This window comes from Passer montanus, unplaced genomic scaffold (assembly GCF_014805655.1).
Source record: "Passer montanus isolate IOZ18808 unplaced genomic scaffold, ASM1480565v1 scaffold12, whole genome shotgun sequence".
In the NCBI taxonomy this organism is placed as follows: Eukaryota; Metazoa; Chordata; class Aves; order Passeriformes; family Passeridae; genus Passer; species Passer montanus.
The window spans coordinates 2,848,382-2,866,123 of record NW_024358722.1 but is presented as its reverse complement, the minus strand read 5'-3'; the positions used below and the strand labels follow the sequence as shown (position 1 = coordinate 2,866,123).

Here is a 17,742-nt window from a genome sequence, read left to right as displayed (position 1 = left end):
GGTAAGAGCTCTCTTATCCAGAATAGAAATTAAATTATATTCTATGATGTTGGCATTTACACAATCCAACAATACCCTAAACTTAATTAATGCCCTTCCTGTCCAGCAAGAACAAACAAAACTGCTTTGCAAAACAGCAAAGGAAAATTGAAGGTAAAAACTGTAGTCAGCAACTATTTGAAATCAGCACTGCAAATTCAGCAGATATAGTCAAGGTAGGAACAGTAATAAAAATCCACAGATGAAAAGAATAAAGTACCTAAAGTATCCATTCCCAAAGGACACTGCAGCGATCAAATTACAGAGGCAAGAATCTATGGAAAGGTTCCAGGACACCTCAGGAGTACTAAGATAGGTTTAACTACTGTCAGATGGCTTTATGTGGTATCTATTTGTATTTCTCTTTTGTTGTTTATTTAATTTTGGTTTTGGTTGTGTGGTTTCTTTGTTTTTAGGTTTTTTTTTTAAATGGTGATTAAGTTAGGTCCATCTAGAATTGCATCTGATTAAAAATGCATCTTTATAAACTTGTTGCATTCAAGTCAAAACCAGGGCAGGGGATAAAGGAAAATTGATGGGTACATTTCTGGCCAAGATGAACAAAGTCAGGAACCTCTTCCCTTAACAGACACAAGCTATCTAGATTGATAAAGCAGTGTTTTAAGAACACCAAAGGGAAAAAAAAACCAAAACAACAAACTAAACCAAACACCTCTTTAGGTCTTAATAGAAAGCATTAACTGACTTATTGGTATTTACTCTATGGGAATACATTTTAATAGCAAAATCTGGATTCTCAAAGAAGGCCTGAAAACATAAAACCCCCCTCAAATATGAGAAGCACATTTTTCTTTGGAAATTCTGCCATGTGTACCTGGCCAGAGCAGTACCTCTGACACAGGATCAGTTGGCTGCCCATTTTAGGTATTTGCGTGACTCTTCTCAAGATCAAATTGAAAAATTCATTGTTGTCTCCTCTCTAGTCAGTCCTGAAGAAGTCTTTTCACGTGCAAAGAGATGTACCACTAGGGAAAATAATAGATTGACTGTTGTCCTACAGAGGTTACATCTCTACTGCTTTCCCGCACTGTTCCCCAAAGCTGCTGTAGTGATGGACTGCCTCCAGTTTTGGCAGCCTGTCTTGGCCCAAAACTGGAAGGTGTATGGGGATATCTTTGAGGTGTCTCACATGCATTTATGAAACACAGCAGATGGGACAGCTCTTGCAGTCTGTCACTGTCCCACTGGCACTGGCTGCATCTTTGAGGAGACACTTCCACTAGTCCAGCACTTCCATCTCCACTGGACCAAATACATCACCTCAAGTATCCTCTAGTGCATTTATTGAACCATACGCTCCACCAGCATCTGCAATGAACTGTAAAACATGCACTGCCAAGCTCATATAAGTGATCCAAAACTGGCTGAGAAAAGGACTAGGGTTTCTGACAGTGTTTGAACAAAATCCAAATCACGGCTGCCTGCCTGATGCTGGTGACACATTCATCTTGCCTTAAAGTGTCATGATCAGTACTGAAGCTTATGCATGTTCATATTTTACTAAACTACTGGTAAAAGTGCATTTTTCTCCAATACTGAGCCAGTAGAAGAGTTCTAAAAATTATTCTTATTCAAGCCCAGCTAACTTGAGGAGCTATTCCATAAATTACAACAAAGAAAATTTTTAAAAATCACTTTATTTCCCCAACAGGTTCTTTAAAGAAATGTTTTGATAAATTACTGAAAATCAATTAACTCTATACCTGCCAAACTGGCAGAAGATATCAGATACCATACATGGTCATATATATGAATGTCACCTACTTATTCCAAGAGTTACAATCAGATCTAGAGTAAAAAGTCAAAGCCAACGCTTCCAATGTGCTATCAAATATCCATTAAAAGTTTAGTCTGAGGCAAGATGAATCCTCCCCCTCATGTCAGAAGGCATGCAAATCACTGATGGTTCTCAGAAGAGCCATTTCAACACTTAGTATGTAAAGAAATCAGCTTTAAACTCACCACATTGTGATGCTGTCAGTCATAAGAACTCTCAGCTGTATAATAATTTTGAAATAGTCTTATTTGGAAAGGACTGGTCATTAAATAGAGAACAAATGACAGATCTGCATCTGGCACATGCCAAACCTGCTTTTGCACATTAGTATATTTTTTGGTTTCAGTCTGGTTGGCAGGAAGCAAATTAATTATGGGAAAAAAAAAGAAAAAAACAAACCTTAAAATGTAAAATGAAAAAAATAATAATGCTAATGAAACATTACTCCAGTGCATTTTTTACCCTTGGTCAAGACAATTGGATGTGGGTAGGTTGAATAAAGGAAGAAAACTCACACCGTCCTGATTAACACAGGCAATTGACATCTTGCCCAGCATGCGAGAGCAATCTGTATCTGAAGTGTTACTCACAACGATGCTCTGACTAACTAGAGAGCCACGGACATATGGACACCATATCAGAGACCACTGAGAGGTGACTCTGGCATCACCTGGATTTCACCCACGTGTTCAGAGGAAAATAAACCAGGAAGAAAATCTTCAGAACAACAAAGAAAAACCCCAAACATTTCCTCAAATGTAAAGAGCTTTGGGAAAAGCCAGCAACCACCAGCTCTGCCTGATGCCTCCCTGCAGGGCACTAACGCCAGGAGCCGCTGCCCTTGGTGTGCAACCTCAGGGCCCCACAGGGAAGTGAGCTGCTCGTGGCTGAACAGCAGAGTCAGCTCAAGGCCCCCAGGCCCACCAGCTCTGCACAGGGCTTTGGGCTTCAGCAGGCACCACACCTGCTTCCTCTTGAACACAGCACTGCCCCGGTGCTCGGAAAGGCAGGCTCAGCCACCTACTCGGCACGTCACAAAAACCATCCAGCACCATACACTTCTGAGGAGTATCAAACCACGGTAGCCCAGAGGACACACAGTGCTGCCCTAGGATTAGCTGCAGAACCCAATACATCTAATGCAACCTGACAGTATAATAAGTATCTTTTTCATATACTGCTGTGAGGGTGGAGAAGCAATTAAAAATAAATGGTGTCACTGGAACAGGTGCTTGCTAGGATCTGATGCAAAGTCAGCTCTGGCTGAACGAACAAGTCACCCTGAAATGGAGCATGAATTCAGACAGACACTACTACAATTTTTAGCTACTTTTAATGCCTTTCCCACAAGCAAAAGGAAGAACGATTTAACAGGGAGCTTTATTAAGCTGTGTGGCTATTCTCACCAGGCAGAATAAAAACCTCTCTGAAATGTCATAAATTGGTTTTCAAGATCATGAGAATGACCAGTAATTTTAGATTTAATAACTCTGTTTAGTATAGCCTTACAATCTGGTATAGAAAATGACCTCAGAAATCTTTTGAGTTCTGCTTGGATGAAATAATTTCAGTCTTCTGAAGACATTAACGTGAAAAGAGAAAAGAACAAATTAAGCTGAGAAAGGAGAAAGAGAGGGAAAAAAAGAGAAAATAAAAATATTTAATCACAGAGAAGCTCCAGAAAACTACACAGGAGATAGGCTACTCTAACACATTAATTGCTCCTTTATCCCACCTGCATTATCTAGGAACCTTAAAGTAATAGGAATTTGATTTCTATGTGCTTGGAACATTCTCTGTGGTATCAATTCACAAATTGTAAGTCATAAAAGGAGAAATGAGCACATACTTTAAAAGGCAACTTCAAGAACACAAAACATGTTAATCTCTGTTTTACATCCTAAGAAACACGTATCATGGCAGGAAAATCTGCCTTAAGGAGACTTTAAAGCCCTCTGCCCTAAACTCCACAGAAAATAATTTGACTTAATGGAACAAAGAGTAGGAAAAATAATAGGTTTGTATGTTTGAATAAAATGAGTGGAAGCCCAGACCTATTTGACACAATGTAATTAACCATGAACTATCTACTGGGAGTAATGCAGACAGAAAACGATCTACACAGATCATGAGTTTTGTCACTCATTTTTTATCTGTGAAGACATTCTCTATAGCTGAAAGTAAATGCAAAACAAAACAAAACAAAAAATCCTTTGTTTTTTGTATTTTGTGCTGAAACACAGGAAAAAAATTGTACTCTGTACAGCTACTGTACTGTTAATACACTCTCTTTTCCATTGAAATGCATTTCGAAAAATGAAAAATAAAAGGTAGAATAAGTAGAATTTCTTGTGCAAGTTAAATTTTTTATTTCCCTCCCCGGCTTCAGATGTTGAATGGACTTGCAGGAGGTACACCAGGCCTTTGCAGTGCCCAGCCAAGAAACTTCAATTGAAAGAGTATTCCTTCTTTGGATGCAAAAATAAAAATTACCTCAAATAGAAATCATCTGAAAAATTAGGAGGTTTTATAGTTCATTCTCTGTATCACCCAAAACCAAGAAGAAAATCACAAAGTCCAACCATTAACCCAGCACCACTGTTAACCCTATTCACCACTAAACTATAGCCCTGAGCCCTGTATTTATATCTCTTTTAGCTACCTGCAGGGATGATGATTCTCCCACTTTCCTGAGCAACTTGTTTCAATGCTTCATAACCTTCTCGGTGACTAAATAGTTTTTAATATCCCACCTGAACCTCCCCTAACATAACCCGAAGCCATTTCCTCTACCACTTGCCATGAGGGAGAAGAGACTGACCCTCACCTGGCTGCAGCCTGTTTCAGGTGGTTGAAGAGAGCAGTTAGGTCAGCCCTGAGCCTCCTGTTCTCCACACTAAGCAACCCCAGCCATTCCTCACAAGAGCTGGTACTCCAGACCCTTCACCAGCCCTGTAGCCCTCCTCTGGACAATCTCCAGCACCTCAATGTCCTTCTTGCAGTGAGGGGCCCAGAACTGAGTACTGGATTCAGGGTGAGGCCTCACCAGTGCCGAGTACAGGGGGACAATCCCTGTCCTGCTCCTGCTGTCCACACTGATGCTGGTACAGGCCAGGATGCCATCGGCCTTCCTGGTCCCCTGGGCAGACACTGGCTCATGTTCAGCTGCTGTCAATCCCAGGTCCTTTGCTGCTGGGCAGCTTTCCAGCCACTCTGCCCCAGCCTGTGGTGCTGCAAGGGGTTGTTGTGACCCAAGGGCAGGATCCAGCACTTTGCCTCAGTGAACTTCATACCTTTGGCCTTGGCCCATTGATCCAGACTCTCCAGATTCCTTTGCAGAACCTCCAGAAGATCAACAATCCTGCTCCAATCAGTGTGTCTGCAAACTGACTGACGGTAGACTTGATCCTCTAGTCCATCATGTTGACAGAAAGCATTTTTATGCCAAGTGGAGTAGTTGTTTTGTAAATAGAAATCTTCAGTTGCTCTTTAACAGGCTTTTCAAAATCTGAGCATCTTGTTCTGTTTAGACATTTAACTATTATGCTTGTCATACTTTGTTTATTAAATAGAAACCAGTCAATATAAACCTTGCTATGTTCAGAACCCACGCAGCACAGAGAAAATCTCCTCCACAATAAGCCAGGGGCAAAGCACTTCCAAGGTAAATGAATGTAAGCCTGTGCTGCAGTATGCTTATTTAACAGTGCTGCAAAACCCTACTTAGTGAAATAGCAGAGTAGTTGAAAGAAAGATTTATAAAGCAACAGAAAAAAATCAATTGTGGGCCCTTTTTCACAACCAGAGAATAATCACCTAATGAAATTGAAAGCAATGCATGCAACACACAGTAATTGTTCAATATAAGTAATTATTGTATACAAGTAGATTTAATCTCTAAAACTCAGTGTTGTAGGGTACGGTTGAATTCTAAAGCTTTGCACATCAACAGGAATATTCAGCTCCTCCCCAGGATGCCAATCCTTATTCAAAACAATCCAAGCAATATCTAAAGAAATCACAAACATTGCTCAGGTGTCATCGCACACTTGTTATAGGGCAGCACTGGTTAAAGCCTCCCTACAATCAAGAAGTGAACTAAATAGGCTTTGCCACTCCTGTCATAAACAACAGCAAATTCTTCCAACACAAATCCAAACACAAAAGAGCAAGTGCCTTCATTATATATGACTCCGAGGAGAAGAGAAATTATCAAAAGAGGATCACTGGAACAGAATGCAAGACAGAATCTGCCATAAAAACACACAAAAACAGAAAGCAAGAAAATCCTTCCAATTATCATCAGAGAAAGGCAATATTGAAAAAAAATATCATTACAACAGTTTTAGCTTTAGCTTGGTAAGTATGGAAAGTAGCCACCATTGCTTCCCTTTTTTCCTTGTTCTGTAGTCCCTCTCAAGAGACAGGGCCAAACCCACAGCCAGAGGTAGGAGCTATGCCAGCTGCTACCACTGCTTCAACAGATATTGGAAAAGCCAGTGAGACAAGGATAACTAAGGGCATTGTGAAAACTCTGTAGGATCCCTAGCATGGCTATCAGCATCAACAAGCAGGAGAAGAGGCTCAAGTTGAGCCTTGAACAGCTCAAGTTACCATTAATAAATCAAAACAACCTTGGTTCAAATAGTTTGGGTAGCAGAGACAATCTCTTAATAGTTGTACTTTCTTCAGTTTCCCAAATTGCTGTTTTTAGAGTTTATCGGTCAAATCCAACAAAGTTAAGTAAGTCTTACTGCACAGAGTTACATCAGAGGCTAGCCAAGATTTATTCACAATAGATCAGCCATTAAAATGTACTATTTTCAAATTACAATAATCTAATTTTATAGATTCAGTGTCTAATGGACCCACAGCAAGACAGGCAACATTCCCAGACTGCTAAGCATATCCTCTTAACCAGTCTCATCCATCAGGGCTGCCGAACAGCATTGCTGTGGATGTCTCAAGAGAATAATTTCCATCACATACCGAGCACAAACTGCAAAACCTCAACTTTTCACAGTCACTGCTACTTTTTTTTCCTTTAATTTCAATCAGTTGACATTCCTTTTAATAGGATGGGTAGCATCAGTCTCTCCAGCAATCAGAGAAGATATGCAAAAAAGCTTGATTTCCCATTCCCTGACTTATTTTTGTTACAAAGCCCCCAAGAGAAATAAATACATCAATAAAGAGTAAGGTCATTCTGGGAACATATGCAGTAAGTATTCCCCATGTAATAAGAGCTTAAGAAATGGTTTATAGAAGAGGAGCCTCATGATGAATTACAAGCAGATCAGAAGAGCTGCATTTGTGTTCCTGAACAATCCAATCACAATAACAAAGAGAGATGTAAGCTTTACTGGAAAACACCACTTGCAAAAATTTAGATTCTATAAAGTCTTTTTACATTCTCTTTCTTTCTCTTAAAATTCTATTCTTCCACACAAGCTCCAAAACTTGCTAGCCAGAGAGCTTTTTTAGATCACAGTTCTATTTCAAGTGTATTTTCCTTTAAAATAAAAAACATGGAAATTAAATTTTCCAAAGAAAAGAGCCATTAAAAACTATCATCAAAGTTCTTCTCAAATCCACAGCATCCTTTCTCATCAACATTCTTCACAAATTCAATCAGTTAAAACCAAAAAAAGAGTTATAGGCTCATGCATATAAACTTATATTTGACAAACATTTCATTACAAAAAAAGTTAAGAAATCATCTATTACCATTCAGTCTCAGCACATCCTGAAAATGTAAGCACCTCTTCCTGAATGTCAGGGAAAGTACTCATACAGCCGAAATGTAAGAAACTCTTAGAAGTGCTTAGCCCAAGTACTAAATATATGCCACTGGCAGCAATTGATTTGTGATACTTCAGCTAACTCTGTGATGTATTTAACACATAAAAGACTCCAGTTTCATCGTGGAGAGAAGGACTCAATGTTAGCAGGTAGCAGCTTCCAGCACTTGAATACTGTCATTAGAACTGGTTTCGGCAGTTTATACGCACAGCATTTATGCGCCTTCTTGTTCAGGCATTAGTAGCTAGATCACACTCTTGAATCACTCAATGAAAGGCACCTTAAAATAGAGCTGGGGTCTGGGTTCACTTTTAGCCCTGTAAACACAGAGCAGTTTAATTGACTCTTATGTTTAAAGTCAAGGTGCTGAATTTAGTCTCAGGCTCCTCTAACACAATCCAGGAGGGGACAAGACTGACACATGTGAACCAACAGAACACTAAGCAAAGGTAAGCATTCTTTGGAAAGGCAGGTTGCTGTAACCCACACAAACAGACAGAAGAAATCAATCTCTGACATGGAAAAAAATTAACATCCCCATTTTTCTTAGTATTATGTATTACTTCTACTCTGATTTTTTTCTCCTTTGAAGAATAAAAAGTGAAGAAGATGAAGTCTTTCCTTGGCTAGGCCTACACAGCTACCCAGAACAGAATGGGAACCATTAGTTGATACAACTAAAAGGAAGCATGGTGCAGTAATTTCTGACTGTGTTGAAGTCGTGTGTGCACACTGAAGCCAATGAGCAGAAAGACTTTCCCCTGATCTGACCTAGTTCTGTCAAGGATTCACACATGGAGACAGTGGGTGTAGAGGTGACACATGCAGTATCTTCTAAAATTTGGAAGGCAACACCTCACAGTAAAAGACACTTAAGACTTTGATGGAGAAAAGAAAGCTGGCTGAACTCTAGAAAATTCAGAGAAGATATCAGAAGCCTGCCCAGACCTGTAGGAGTACCATGAAGTGAACAAAACCAAACCTAAAAACAATTATGGCGAGAAGTGCCAGATGGACAGTTGGTTTCAGGACAAAGCTACCTGATGCTGCAAGTATATTCCATTTGGAAGGAGATACAGATTTAAAGAATCCTCTTGGTTTGTTTTTTTCTTTCTTAAGCAGCATGCAAATAATATTTTAGAACCCCATTATAATTAAAAAGACATTACAAAATTTTCTGGATTCTGAATTAGTGCTGTCTGCAATTTAACAGGTGCAGCATATTACAAAAAGGTACTGTCCCAAAAGAGTCTTCACACAAAATGAACAAAGAATAACAGAAATAAGGATCAAAAGCTCAAAGAAACATTAATCCTTCACTAAATTATTCTGAAATGCAAATGTCAATTAGCTCCTACCCAATGTATACCCAACCATTGGAAGGCAGGTTCTGCAGAAACACTGGAACAGGCTGTCCAGAAAGGCTGTGGAGTCCATCCTTGAAGCTACCTACACAGGGCATGACTATGCACATGCCTGAGGAACCTGCTGGAGCTGACTGTTCTGAGTGGGATCATGGACTGGAGGATGCCCAGAGGCATCCTCCAGTCCAGCAATTCCATGATAAGATTAAAATGGATTTTTTGTGAAATTATTTAACAATGATGGGTTTTTTCACACAGTGGATCAGAGAGGGTGCTCTGTATGAAATTAAAAGTTTTGATAAAATACCAAACAAAATACAACTGGGAACGAAGCCTACAAATGATTTTTACATCTGCCTGGTGGACAGAAGAGGCCAAGAAGATGACTCAGGAAAAGCACCGGTCATCACTAATGAAAAGATTAATGGAGGAAGCTGACAGTGAGGAGCAGCAAAATGAAATTCACAGTCAGGAAATGAAAGGCCCAAAAAACTAATCACCTACTTAAAACTAACAGGACCAAAAGTTAAGAGATATACACAGCCATGGCAGGTGTCTGAGGCAAATCTTAATTGAACACTGTCAATACTCATCTTTGTGATAATATCACTAGTTTCCTCTACAGTTCGTAGGTAAGCCACTGTGTCTATAACAGGAATGCATCAAGAAGGAAATAAAAAGCTAAAGCTCCTCCTACACAGAAGGGACAGCAATCTTAGGTCAAAAGGCATCACTGACCTTTCTGGGGAAAGAAAGAAAGAGGCAGTCTTGATGAGAAATAGACATGAAAGAATTGGGAACTATGTGATCCACCTCAGTACTCCATTACTGAAACTTAATGTGCTTTGGCTTAGGATTTCAAAATAATTGATCTAACATAAGGGTCTTGCTCAAAACACACCACAAAAAATAACTTCAAAAAGTGTGCTTTGTTTAACTAACCTCCAAAATGAGAAACCATTTCTTCCTGTTAGGTGCTCTTCCCAATAACACCAAAGGACCATGGCAATTACTTCATGCCCTTATGTAACACACGTATGTTCCTTTCCACCCCAAAAGAGAAGTTTTGTTTGTTACCTCTTACCGACAGTTATTTTGACAGTTCTTTTCTGAGAGTCCATCCTCATCTTCTCCCATAATATCCACTGCCGAAAATATCAGTGCAACCAGAATTGCAAAGCAGCATACCAGTGCAAAGATCACAATGCATCTTTGCTGGGACTGAAAGAGATTAAGATTAAAAAAAAGTTTTAATGGCATGAGCACATTCTAGTCAACGACTTGTGACTCTGAAATTTTACATAAGATCTAAATTTCTCTGAAGACCTTACTGCAATAGCTGTCAACATGAAACACACCTCAAGATGAAAACACTCTCAAAACTGTCCTTCATGTATCACCTTGAGATGTATTTTAAATCTCTCAGACACTGTTTAATAATTCATATCACAAATAATATTCATAATTTAAACTGCTTTCTGTTTGTACCACAAGGAAAGCATTACGCATTAAAATAATGACTCCTACATTAACTACGTATTTTCTGATTGCAGCTCACAGGTAAAGTACACACTCGGGATGGCACTTAAAATTTTGTTGTGTTTGGTTGAAATAAAACATGTCGTTGCAAGAAGACTGAAGAGCAAAGTCTTTTTTTTCCTATTGCTACAAAAAGTACCTGACGTTGTCACTATGACTGTCACAGCCACTCAGACATTTTGGGAAGTCCTTGCCGCACAATATCTATAATATAATGAACACAAATTCACAGATTATGAATGGGATTCAAGGAAACAATGGGAGGCTGTTGCTCAGTACAATAGGCAATGCCTTCCACATCTCAGATTAAATATTAAAACATGGCATAGCACTACCTTATGAAATCTTGCAGTAATAAATCAGATGCACCTGGTAGCGCCCTAAATAAATGTGAAACCTCCTAAAGACAGTTTCTTGACATGCAATTTACATAGCTGCATAAACATAAAGTACATTCTGTTCTGAAACCAAATGTTCAAACAAATATACTGTGCATTTTCCTACTGAAGTAAATTTAAACAAGACCACACCCATATATAAAAAACATCAATGTCTAATTTCTGTTGCAATAGGAATTTTCTTAATTTTCATTATTGCTCCATAATTAAAATGTCACATGAAGGAAAAGGCCTCATAAAGGAATGGGAAAGCAGGAAAGCATGAAAAATGTAAGGGAAAGAAAAAAAACATTACACTAGCAGCTGATAACCCATTTCACAATATTTCCATTGTTCCTTATTTTTGTTTAAGAGGCAGTAAGTTTCAGAGTAGTAGGAACATTTTCCCATACACCTACAGAAAAGTCTAAGTTTTATTTTAAATAAAATTTCCAATACTTCCTAGCTAGTGCACTTCTTAGGAGAAACATGCTCATGTTTCATTTCAGAATAAATAAGATATAAAGATTTTATTTTAATCTGTGAAAATACAAAACACAGCAAACAACTTCTTCAGACAAACAGGAAAAACTCATCCAAAATTTAGTGACCAATGTAGCTTTTAACAGTAATACCAAATGTGTGGTTCAGTTTATAAGCGTGTTTTAAATGCAATACATATTAGACACTTTTATACATTTCAAATATATATTTAAATCTGTATTTCTATTATATAAACTAAAATCTTACCAGAATACAGCATAAAAAAATGTTCTTCAGCCATAACAAAGCCAACTCATGAAAGAAAATTTGGAAAGTTTTTTTTTTTTTTCCTGCTGCTAAGTAGAATCATGGCAACATTGGAAAAGAGTTGTAAATTACTGCACCTGGGTGTCCAGAACTAAGGCTGCACAGTGGGACTTAGGAGAAAGCTGTTAAACACTCTCATTGCTTCATACTACTAGCAAGAAAAACTAAGAAGTGCCGAAGAAAAGCAGGTATTCAGGTCTGGGACATGGCTGTATGCCATTTCTTCACCAGGACACTTCAGACTGCTGTTAGGATGACCATTGTCTCATGCAGGTTTCTGCAGTACTGCAAGTGCATTCACAGAAATTCTTTGATGCAGGTTCCTCCACATGCTGAACGTATGTCTTGGCAGCAATACAGCAAAGCTACTCCCATAACCGGCAAACCAAAAAGAGCCTGGGCTTGTTTTCTAGTCCCTAGGATCAGGGGATGTGACACAGCAGGGCTCACAACCATAGGGCTCTTTTTCCTCCCACATCAGGCTAAATGCCGCCATTCTACACACTGGGACTAATTTTGAGTTACTCTGGATAAATCTGTAGCACGAGCATCCTAGCTGCCACACTGTGTGAAAGAAAGACTTCATGCTATTGCTCCAGGGAGTAATTCCCATCTTGTTACACTGCTATGCAAGCTGCACAACAACCACAGAGAGTAGTGGACCAGCAGGGACCGCATCAGCCTCCGAGGCTGGCCAGTACTCACAGAGACAGCAGGAGATGTTTCACTGAAAGGTGGCCACCGTGTTGTAAGTCACAACACACCTCTAGAAACCTCTCAGCCTGCTTAAAGCTCGAAGGCCCAATCAATATAAAACCTACAGAGAACCAACAATAACATGGTATCACAAGGAGGAGAGGGTGTGGGGGAAAAAGGGCATCTGCAACAGATGCTTAAAGTTAAATACCAGGAAATCGTATGGCAGCAATTTCTAGGTGCTCATGGTAAAGCACTATGGAAAGGGGAAGTCAAAATAATTCTGAATGGATCCTCCTAATCTAACTTTAATTTCCATTCCGCATAATTTTGGGAAATGTATTCAAGGTTTCTTGACTTCTGTATCAAAGCTGAAAATTGTATGAAGTTTAAATCCTTGTCTTTTCATGGATACAGCTTGTCAAGCTCTGCATTTTGTGAGTACTGCTCACTGCAAGCAGCACAAGCTTAGTACCATTAGTAAGAACACTGCTATTCTACCAGCACTAAAATAAAGACAGAACCACACAAACCTATTTTACTGCTCTTATTTCACAGATCCTTTATATTATGCAGTTGTCTTTGACAAGTGTAATGAATTAATTATCTCACTTCTTCCTAAGTACCAGCTTAACTGTATGGTTACAAATAGCATAGGGAATCTTTTAAATCAAAATTCAAAAAAACCCCTGTGATGACAGTAGTTTTTCTTTGAACTCAAGACAGTGCAAAACAGTAAATAACATAAAGCAAAGATTCCACGTTTGTGATCCTCCTAACTCTACATTTTCAGCCACAGGTCTGAAGGGTTAAGTAAAAGCAAGTAAAAAAAATGTAAAGAGAGTAAAGAAGATTTAAAAAAGTTTCACAGTTCATGTTGAACTTACTCCTGCTGAGTGATGGGTTTGTCATTGCATATACTACATTACAAATTAATGTTTGGAAATTGTTTATACTAAAATTCATATTTATACTAGAAAAGAAAGAATAAAAAACAGCTACTTGCATCAAATCAGTCTTCTGAGCCTATCGTTTCGCAACGGTAATAAGTCTTTATTTTCACACACTTTGCCATAATGCTGACCATTTTAAAATAACCTTATTCTAATTGAAACAGATGAGGGTAGACCATATCCCTGATCTATTATACCATCCATGCATGCCTCTGTGTGCATCTATGCGCAAGGAATAGCAGGCATCATTAAAGAATCCAAAATCAAAGTGCTCACACCACTGACAGAGTAGAAGGGACCCACTAGGCTGCTCCTCAGACCCCTGTGTCAGTGGGCTTGGGCAGACTGTTTGATGCTGTCTTGTTGCACATCCCCTTGGCAATTGGGATCCCTCTGAGCTTATGAGATCTATCCTTCTGTTTCCTCCAGTAAATGACCCAGCATTCAAGCCTTCAGTCTTCAACCCTTAATTACAGAATATAGGGATCTCTAAAACTTATGCCATCCCTCTATCCATATATATAATTAATTTGTACAAATATTAATTCCAACAGATATTTATTTAGCCTGTCCTAAAAAATCTAGAGTTGAAAGAGATCCTGTAGTCTTTTCAGGCAACCCCATCCCATATCTAAGCACTTGACTGATGCCTAACTTAAGTCTCTTATGCTGCAACAATCCTTTTTTTCGTTCCTGTACTCATCAAAAACAGTGAAGAGAGCATTTCATTCTCTCTTACATATTTAAAGGCTGCTATAGATGCTAAGAGGCCTGGGTCCAGACCCCCTACAAGTTTGACTATACTGATGGACAGAAATTCTGTTGCATGAAAGAAAAATTTGTTCGGGGTGTAAGGAAGATTGGGAAAAAACTCCTACAGGAACAAAGACTATCAAAAATACTGTCAGTAAAATGTGTTTCTTTAACCTAGCTCAACTAGCTTAAACAATACCTAAGTTAAAATAAATCCACCGAAACACTAATTTCTAAAACAAATCATGGGGATTTTTTCATGCTGTTATAGCTCTACGGAGAGAGTGAGAAGAAAAGCCAAAAGCTGCACAATGGTTATTCAGTACAGTACTATTCAGACTAAAGTTTAATCTGTGAAGGACCTGGTTGTTTATTATTATGAGAAAGGATAGCCTATGTCAATTAAGCTTATCAGAGCCTGTGATACCCATGCAGAATTGAGAATAAGAGCAAGAAAAAGGTCTCCATCTTTACTGTACACAGATTGCTCAAAAGCTGTTAAGAACACTACATTGGCTCCTGAAGCTTTCAGCTTCTTCACAAACAACAGGCATTTCTTTGAGACTGGGATTTTAATCAGGAATTTATTCTTCCTCCAATGCAGTACAAGAATGTCTTCTCCCAAAAAAAGGAACCATGAAATTGCAATGCTCCGTCTACTGATAAAACTGACTATATAACAGAACATATCATGGCTTTGAACTTGTGCTTTATTTTTTTAGACCTATTTACAGACTGAAGAAGCAATACTTATACACCACACTAATACAGGCTCTAAGAGGCAGGCTTTCACATCTTTGGTCATTTCATTAGTCTGCTCCTTCCTGCAACACACATGAACAAAAATGCGACAACAAAAGCACTCATCTGCAACACCCATGACTGTTTGACAGACCTCAAAGAGGTGTTTATGAGTCAGGTTCTATGGGGTGATGCAATACACCTGCCAAAGATAGCAAGGAACTGGACTTGAAGAATTAGCAATCATTCCTGATTACCCTTGGTCATGTGCGTTTATTAGAGAAAAACATTACTATTACTATTAATAAGATTACTATAACATTATTACCATTTTAACAGTATTACTATTAACATTACTATAAATACTATTTCCCCTTAATCTGGAATCTGCATACATTAAAAATCTTCATTTCAGCCTTGATTCTCCCAGCTAGTATGATTAATGCCAATCAACACTTAAAATCCTCTTTAAAAGGAACAGATTGCTAAGGTAAATTAAATATTTTAAAACTGGCTATGCCTAGTTAGTTTCATCCTTGGCCATTTAAGGTAGTGGCTGAAACTAACATAACCTTTAGGACTCGCCTCTGAAAACTCACAAGCCTGAGTGAAGTATCAGAAGCCTGGAAAAAGCAAAAGTGTTACCCATATTCAGGAAAAAATGGTGATCAGAGAGTAGAGGTTGGGAAACAATAGTTATTCTATCTTCAGTCTCTAGAAAATATCTAGAGATATCTAGCAGGTAAGAAGCTTTGTCATGCAAAAGTCACATTGATCAAGTCTTATTTCTATCTTTCCTAGTCACAAGCCCTATTGTCCTGCTGGAGAAGCTGAAAATAATGTATACACTCACCTTTATTAAAAACTTTCTTACAAATCAGTGCAACTATTTCCAGATTATCACAGGAGAGGTATAAAGCTGGCTGAAAAATCAAGCTCATTTAAAAAATGGGAGGACATTTTAGAATGGATTCTGCATTTAGAATGGATTCAGAGGATTCTGCTTTGTATCTGGTTTTGCTCATGTCTCCATGAACAATCTAAATTCTGGAATAGAAATGGAAAGTGCTTATTAAGTTTTCAATCGAAACCAAAGCAGTACAAATTGAAGACCAGGTTAGAATGTTAAAATGTTCTTGACTCTTTAGAGAGTATGTCAACAAAAATATGATACATTTCAATGAAGGAAAAGAGCTAGAAGCAGGTAGGATAAAGCAGTTGCATATATAGGAACTGAGAAACCACTAGGAAAAAGAATAACCAAAATTATTAACAGGCTGGAACAGATGTTTTAGGAAGACAGGCCAAAAAAGGGTAGGAGTTCATAGTTTGGAGAGAAGAAGAAATATGACCAAGGGGTACAATATTTACACATGAACATCAGGTATAGTGAAGGCAGAATTATCCACCAAGTACTACAATTCCAGAAATAGTGGATGTTTATTCAAACTTCAGGAGTTAAGTTTCAAAAAGATAAAGTACTTTTTTATGAAGATGATATTAAGCATCTGGAATTTGTTGCCACGGGAGGCCGTGAAAGCAAACAGCAGCAGGAGGTTTAAAAAGAGATTAGACAAAGCTTTCAAAAATACATCCTCATCAGATGCTAGAGAAAACAGGCCGGGATGTGCCCTCTGCTAGAGATGATGGGAAACATGCCATTGCCCACTGGTAGGCACACAGTACAGGACTAGACACACTGTGAGTGCGAGCTGCAGAATATATTTTCTACATTCTTAAATAGTTATATTTTTCTGTAGAAGGAATCAAGAATTATAGCAGAGAACAACCTGATCATGTCACATCATGTCACATTCTGTTGACTTCAATTTCTATATCCTGCTATAATGCCTGAACTGCATGCAAGGCAAAACTAATCCTTAGCCTCTACTTCAAGTTGGCATATTTTGTTTACCTTTCAAGACTGAATGCCAAAGCAGAGTCAACAGTAAATATTTAGTCCTATAGTTACCCACTTAAAAAAGAGAATCACCAACTAATTCTTCAAACAACACATCCTTTAATGTGTTTTCCAAACAAACAAGAAGATAACACTGTCCAGCAGCTTCCCTGTCTGCTCAGTTTCTTTTGAATCGGATTCATATAGAAGGATTAAAACAATATAATTATCTCAGAAATTTTTGAAGATACATATGCAGGCAGACTTGAATGAGAAAGACACAAATAAATGCCTCTACCAAGGGAAAGACAGCCCAAAGTTTTGCCTTCCCCCATAGCTGGGGCTCAGCAGCAAGCAGCCTCGTGGAACAGGGGCAGGAAGAATCCCTGTCCTGGGTGGGGGCTGTGGTCCCTGAGCACACACTCAGTGAGGCAGCTGCTTTAGCTTCACTGCTCTCTGAACAAACCTTTGATCCAACAGCTCAGGCACATAACACATGGACAGGCTATAAATAGAAAACCAATAAACTACTTTGGAAGAAATCCAAGGCTTCAGAGGTTACTTATCTGGACCTCCTCCACACAGGGTTCTATACTGCAGAAAGACATTAACATTCAGAACGTGATGTCTGTAAGAAAAAAAGGTTTCCAGCACATAACCAACTAACCTCTGATACAATTTGTCAACCAAAACTGGAATAAGAGAAGGGGTGAAAAGCCTTTAAGTGTTCATGTGCCATTTTCCCGAAATTGGGCCCTGACTTCTCATCATGATATATCGACTCAGCCTTCAGCATAATGTAAGGCAGTATTATAATTTGGCAACATTAAAAAAAGGCCATTGTCTACCCTAAAAATAACATTCTACTCAAATCTATTGTCTCCTGAAAAGAGAAAAATAAATAAGGTATTGAACAATCTGAACCTGGCCTGAACAGGCAATTCAGAAGAATATTAATTCTTCATTAGTA

The 17,742-nt window shown here is 38.6% G+C and overlaps 1 protein-coding gene across 1 annotated transcript in view; it reads right to left on the bottom strand.

The window, feature by feature from the left end:
* Positions 1–17,742, bottom strand: part of PLD5 (phospholipase D family member 5) — a 165,391-nt gene that overhangs the window by 87,658 nt on the left and 59,991 nt on the right. Inside the window, exon 2 of the mRNA XM_039698051.1 lies at positions 10,088–10,224. Coding sequence (XP_039553985.1) covers positions 10,088–10,224 — 137 coding nt within the window. The remainder of the gene's footprint in view (positions 1–10,087; positions 10,225–17,742) is intronic.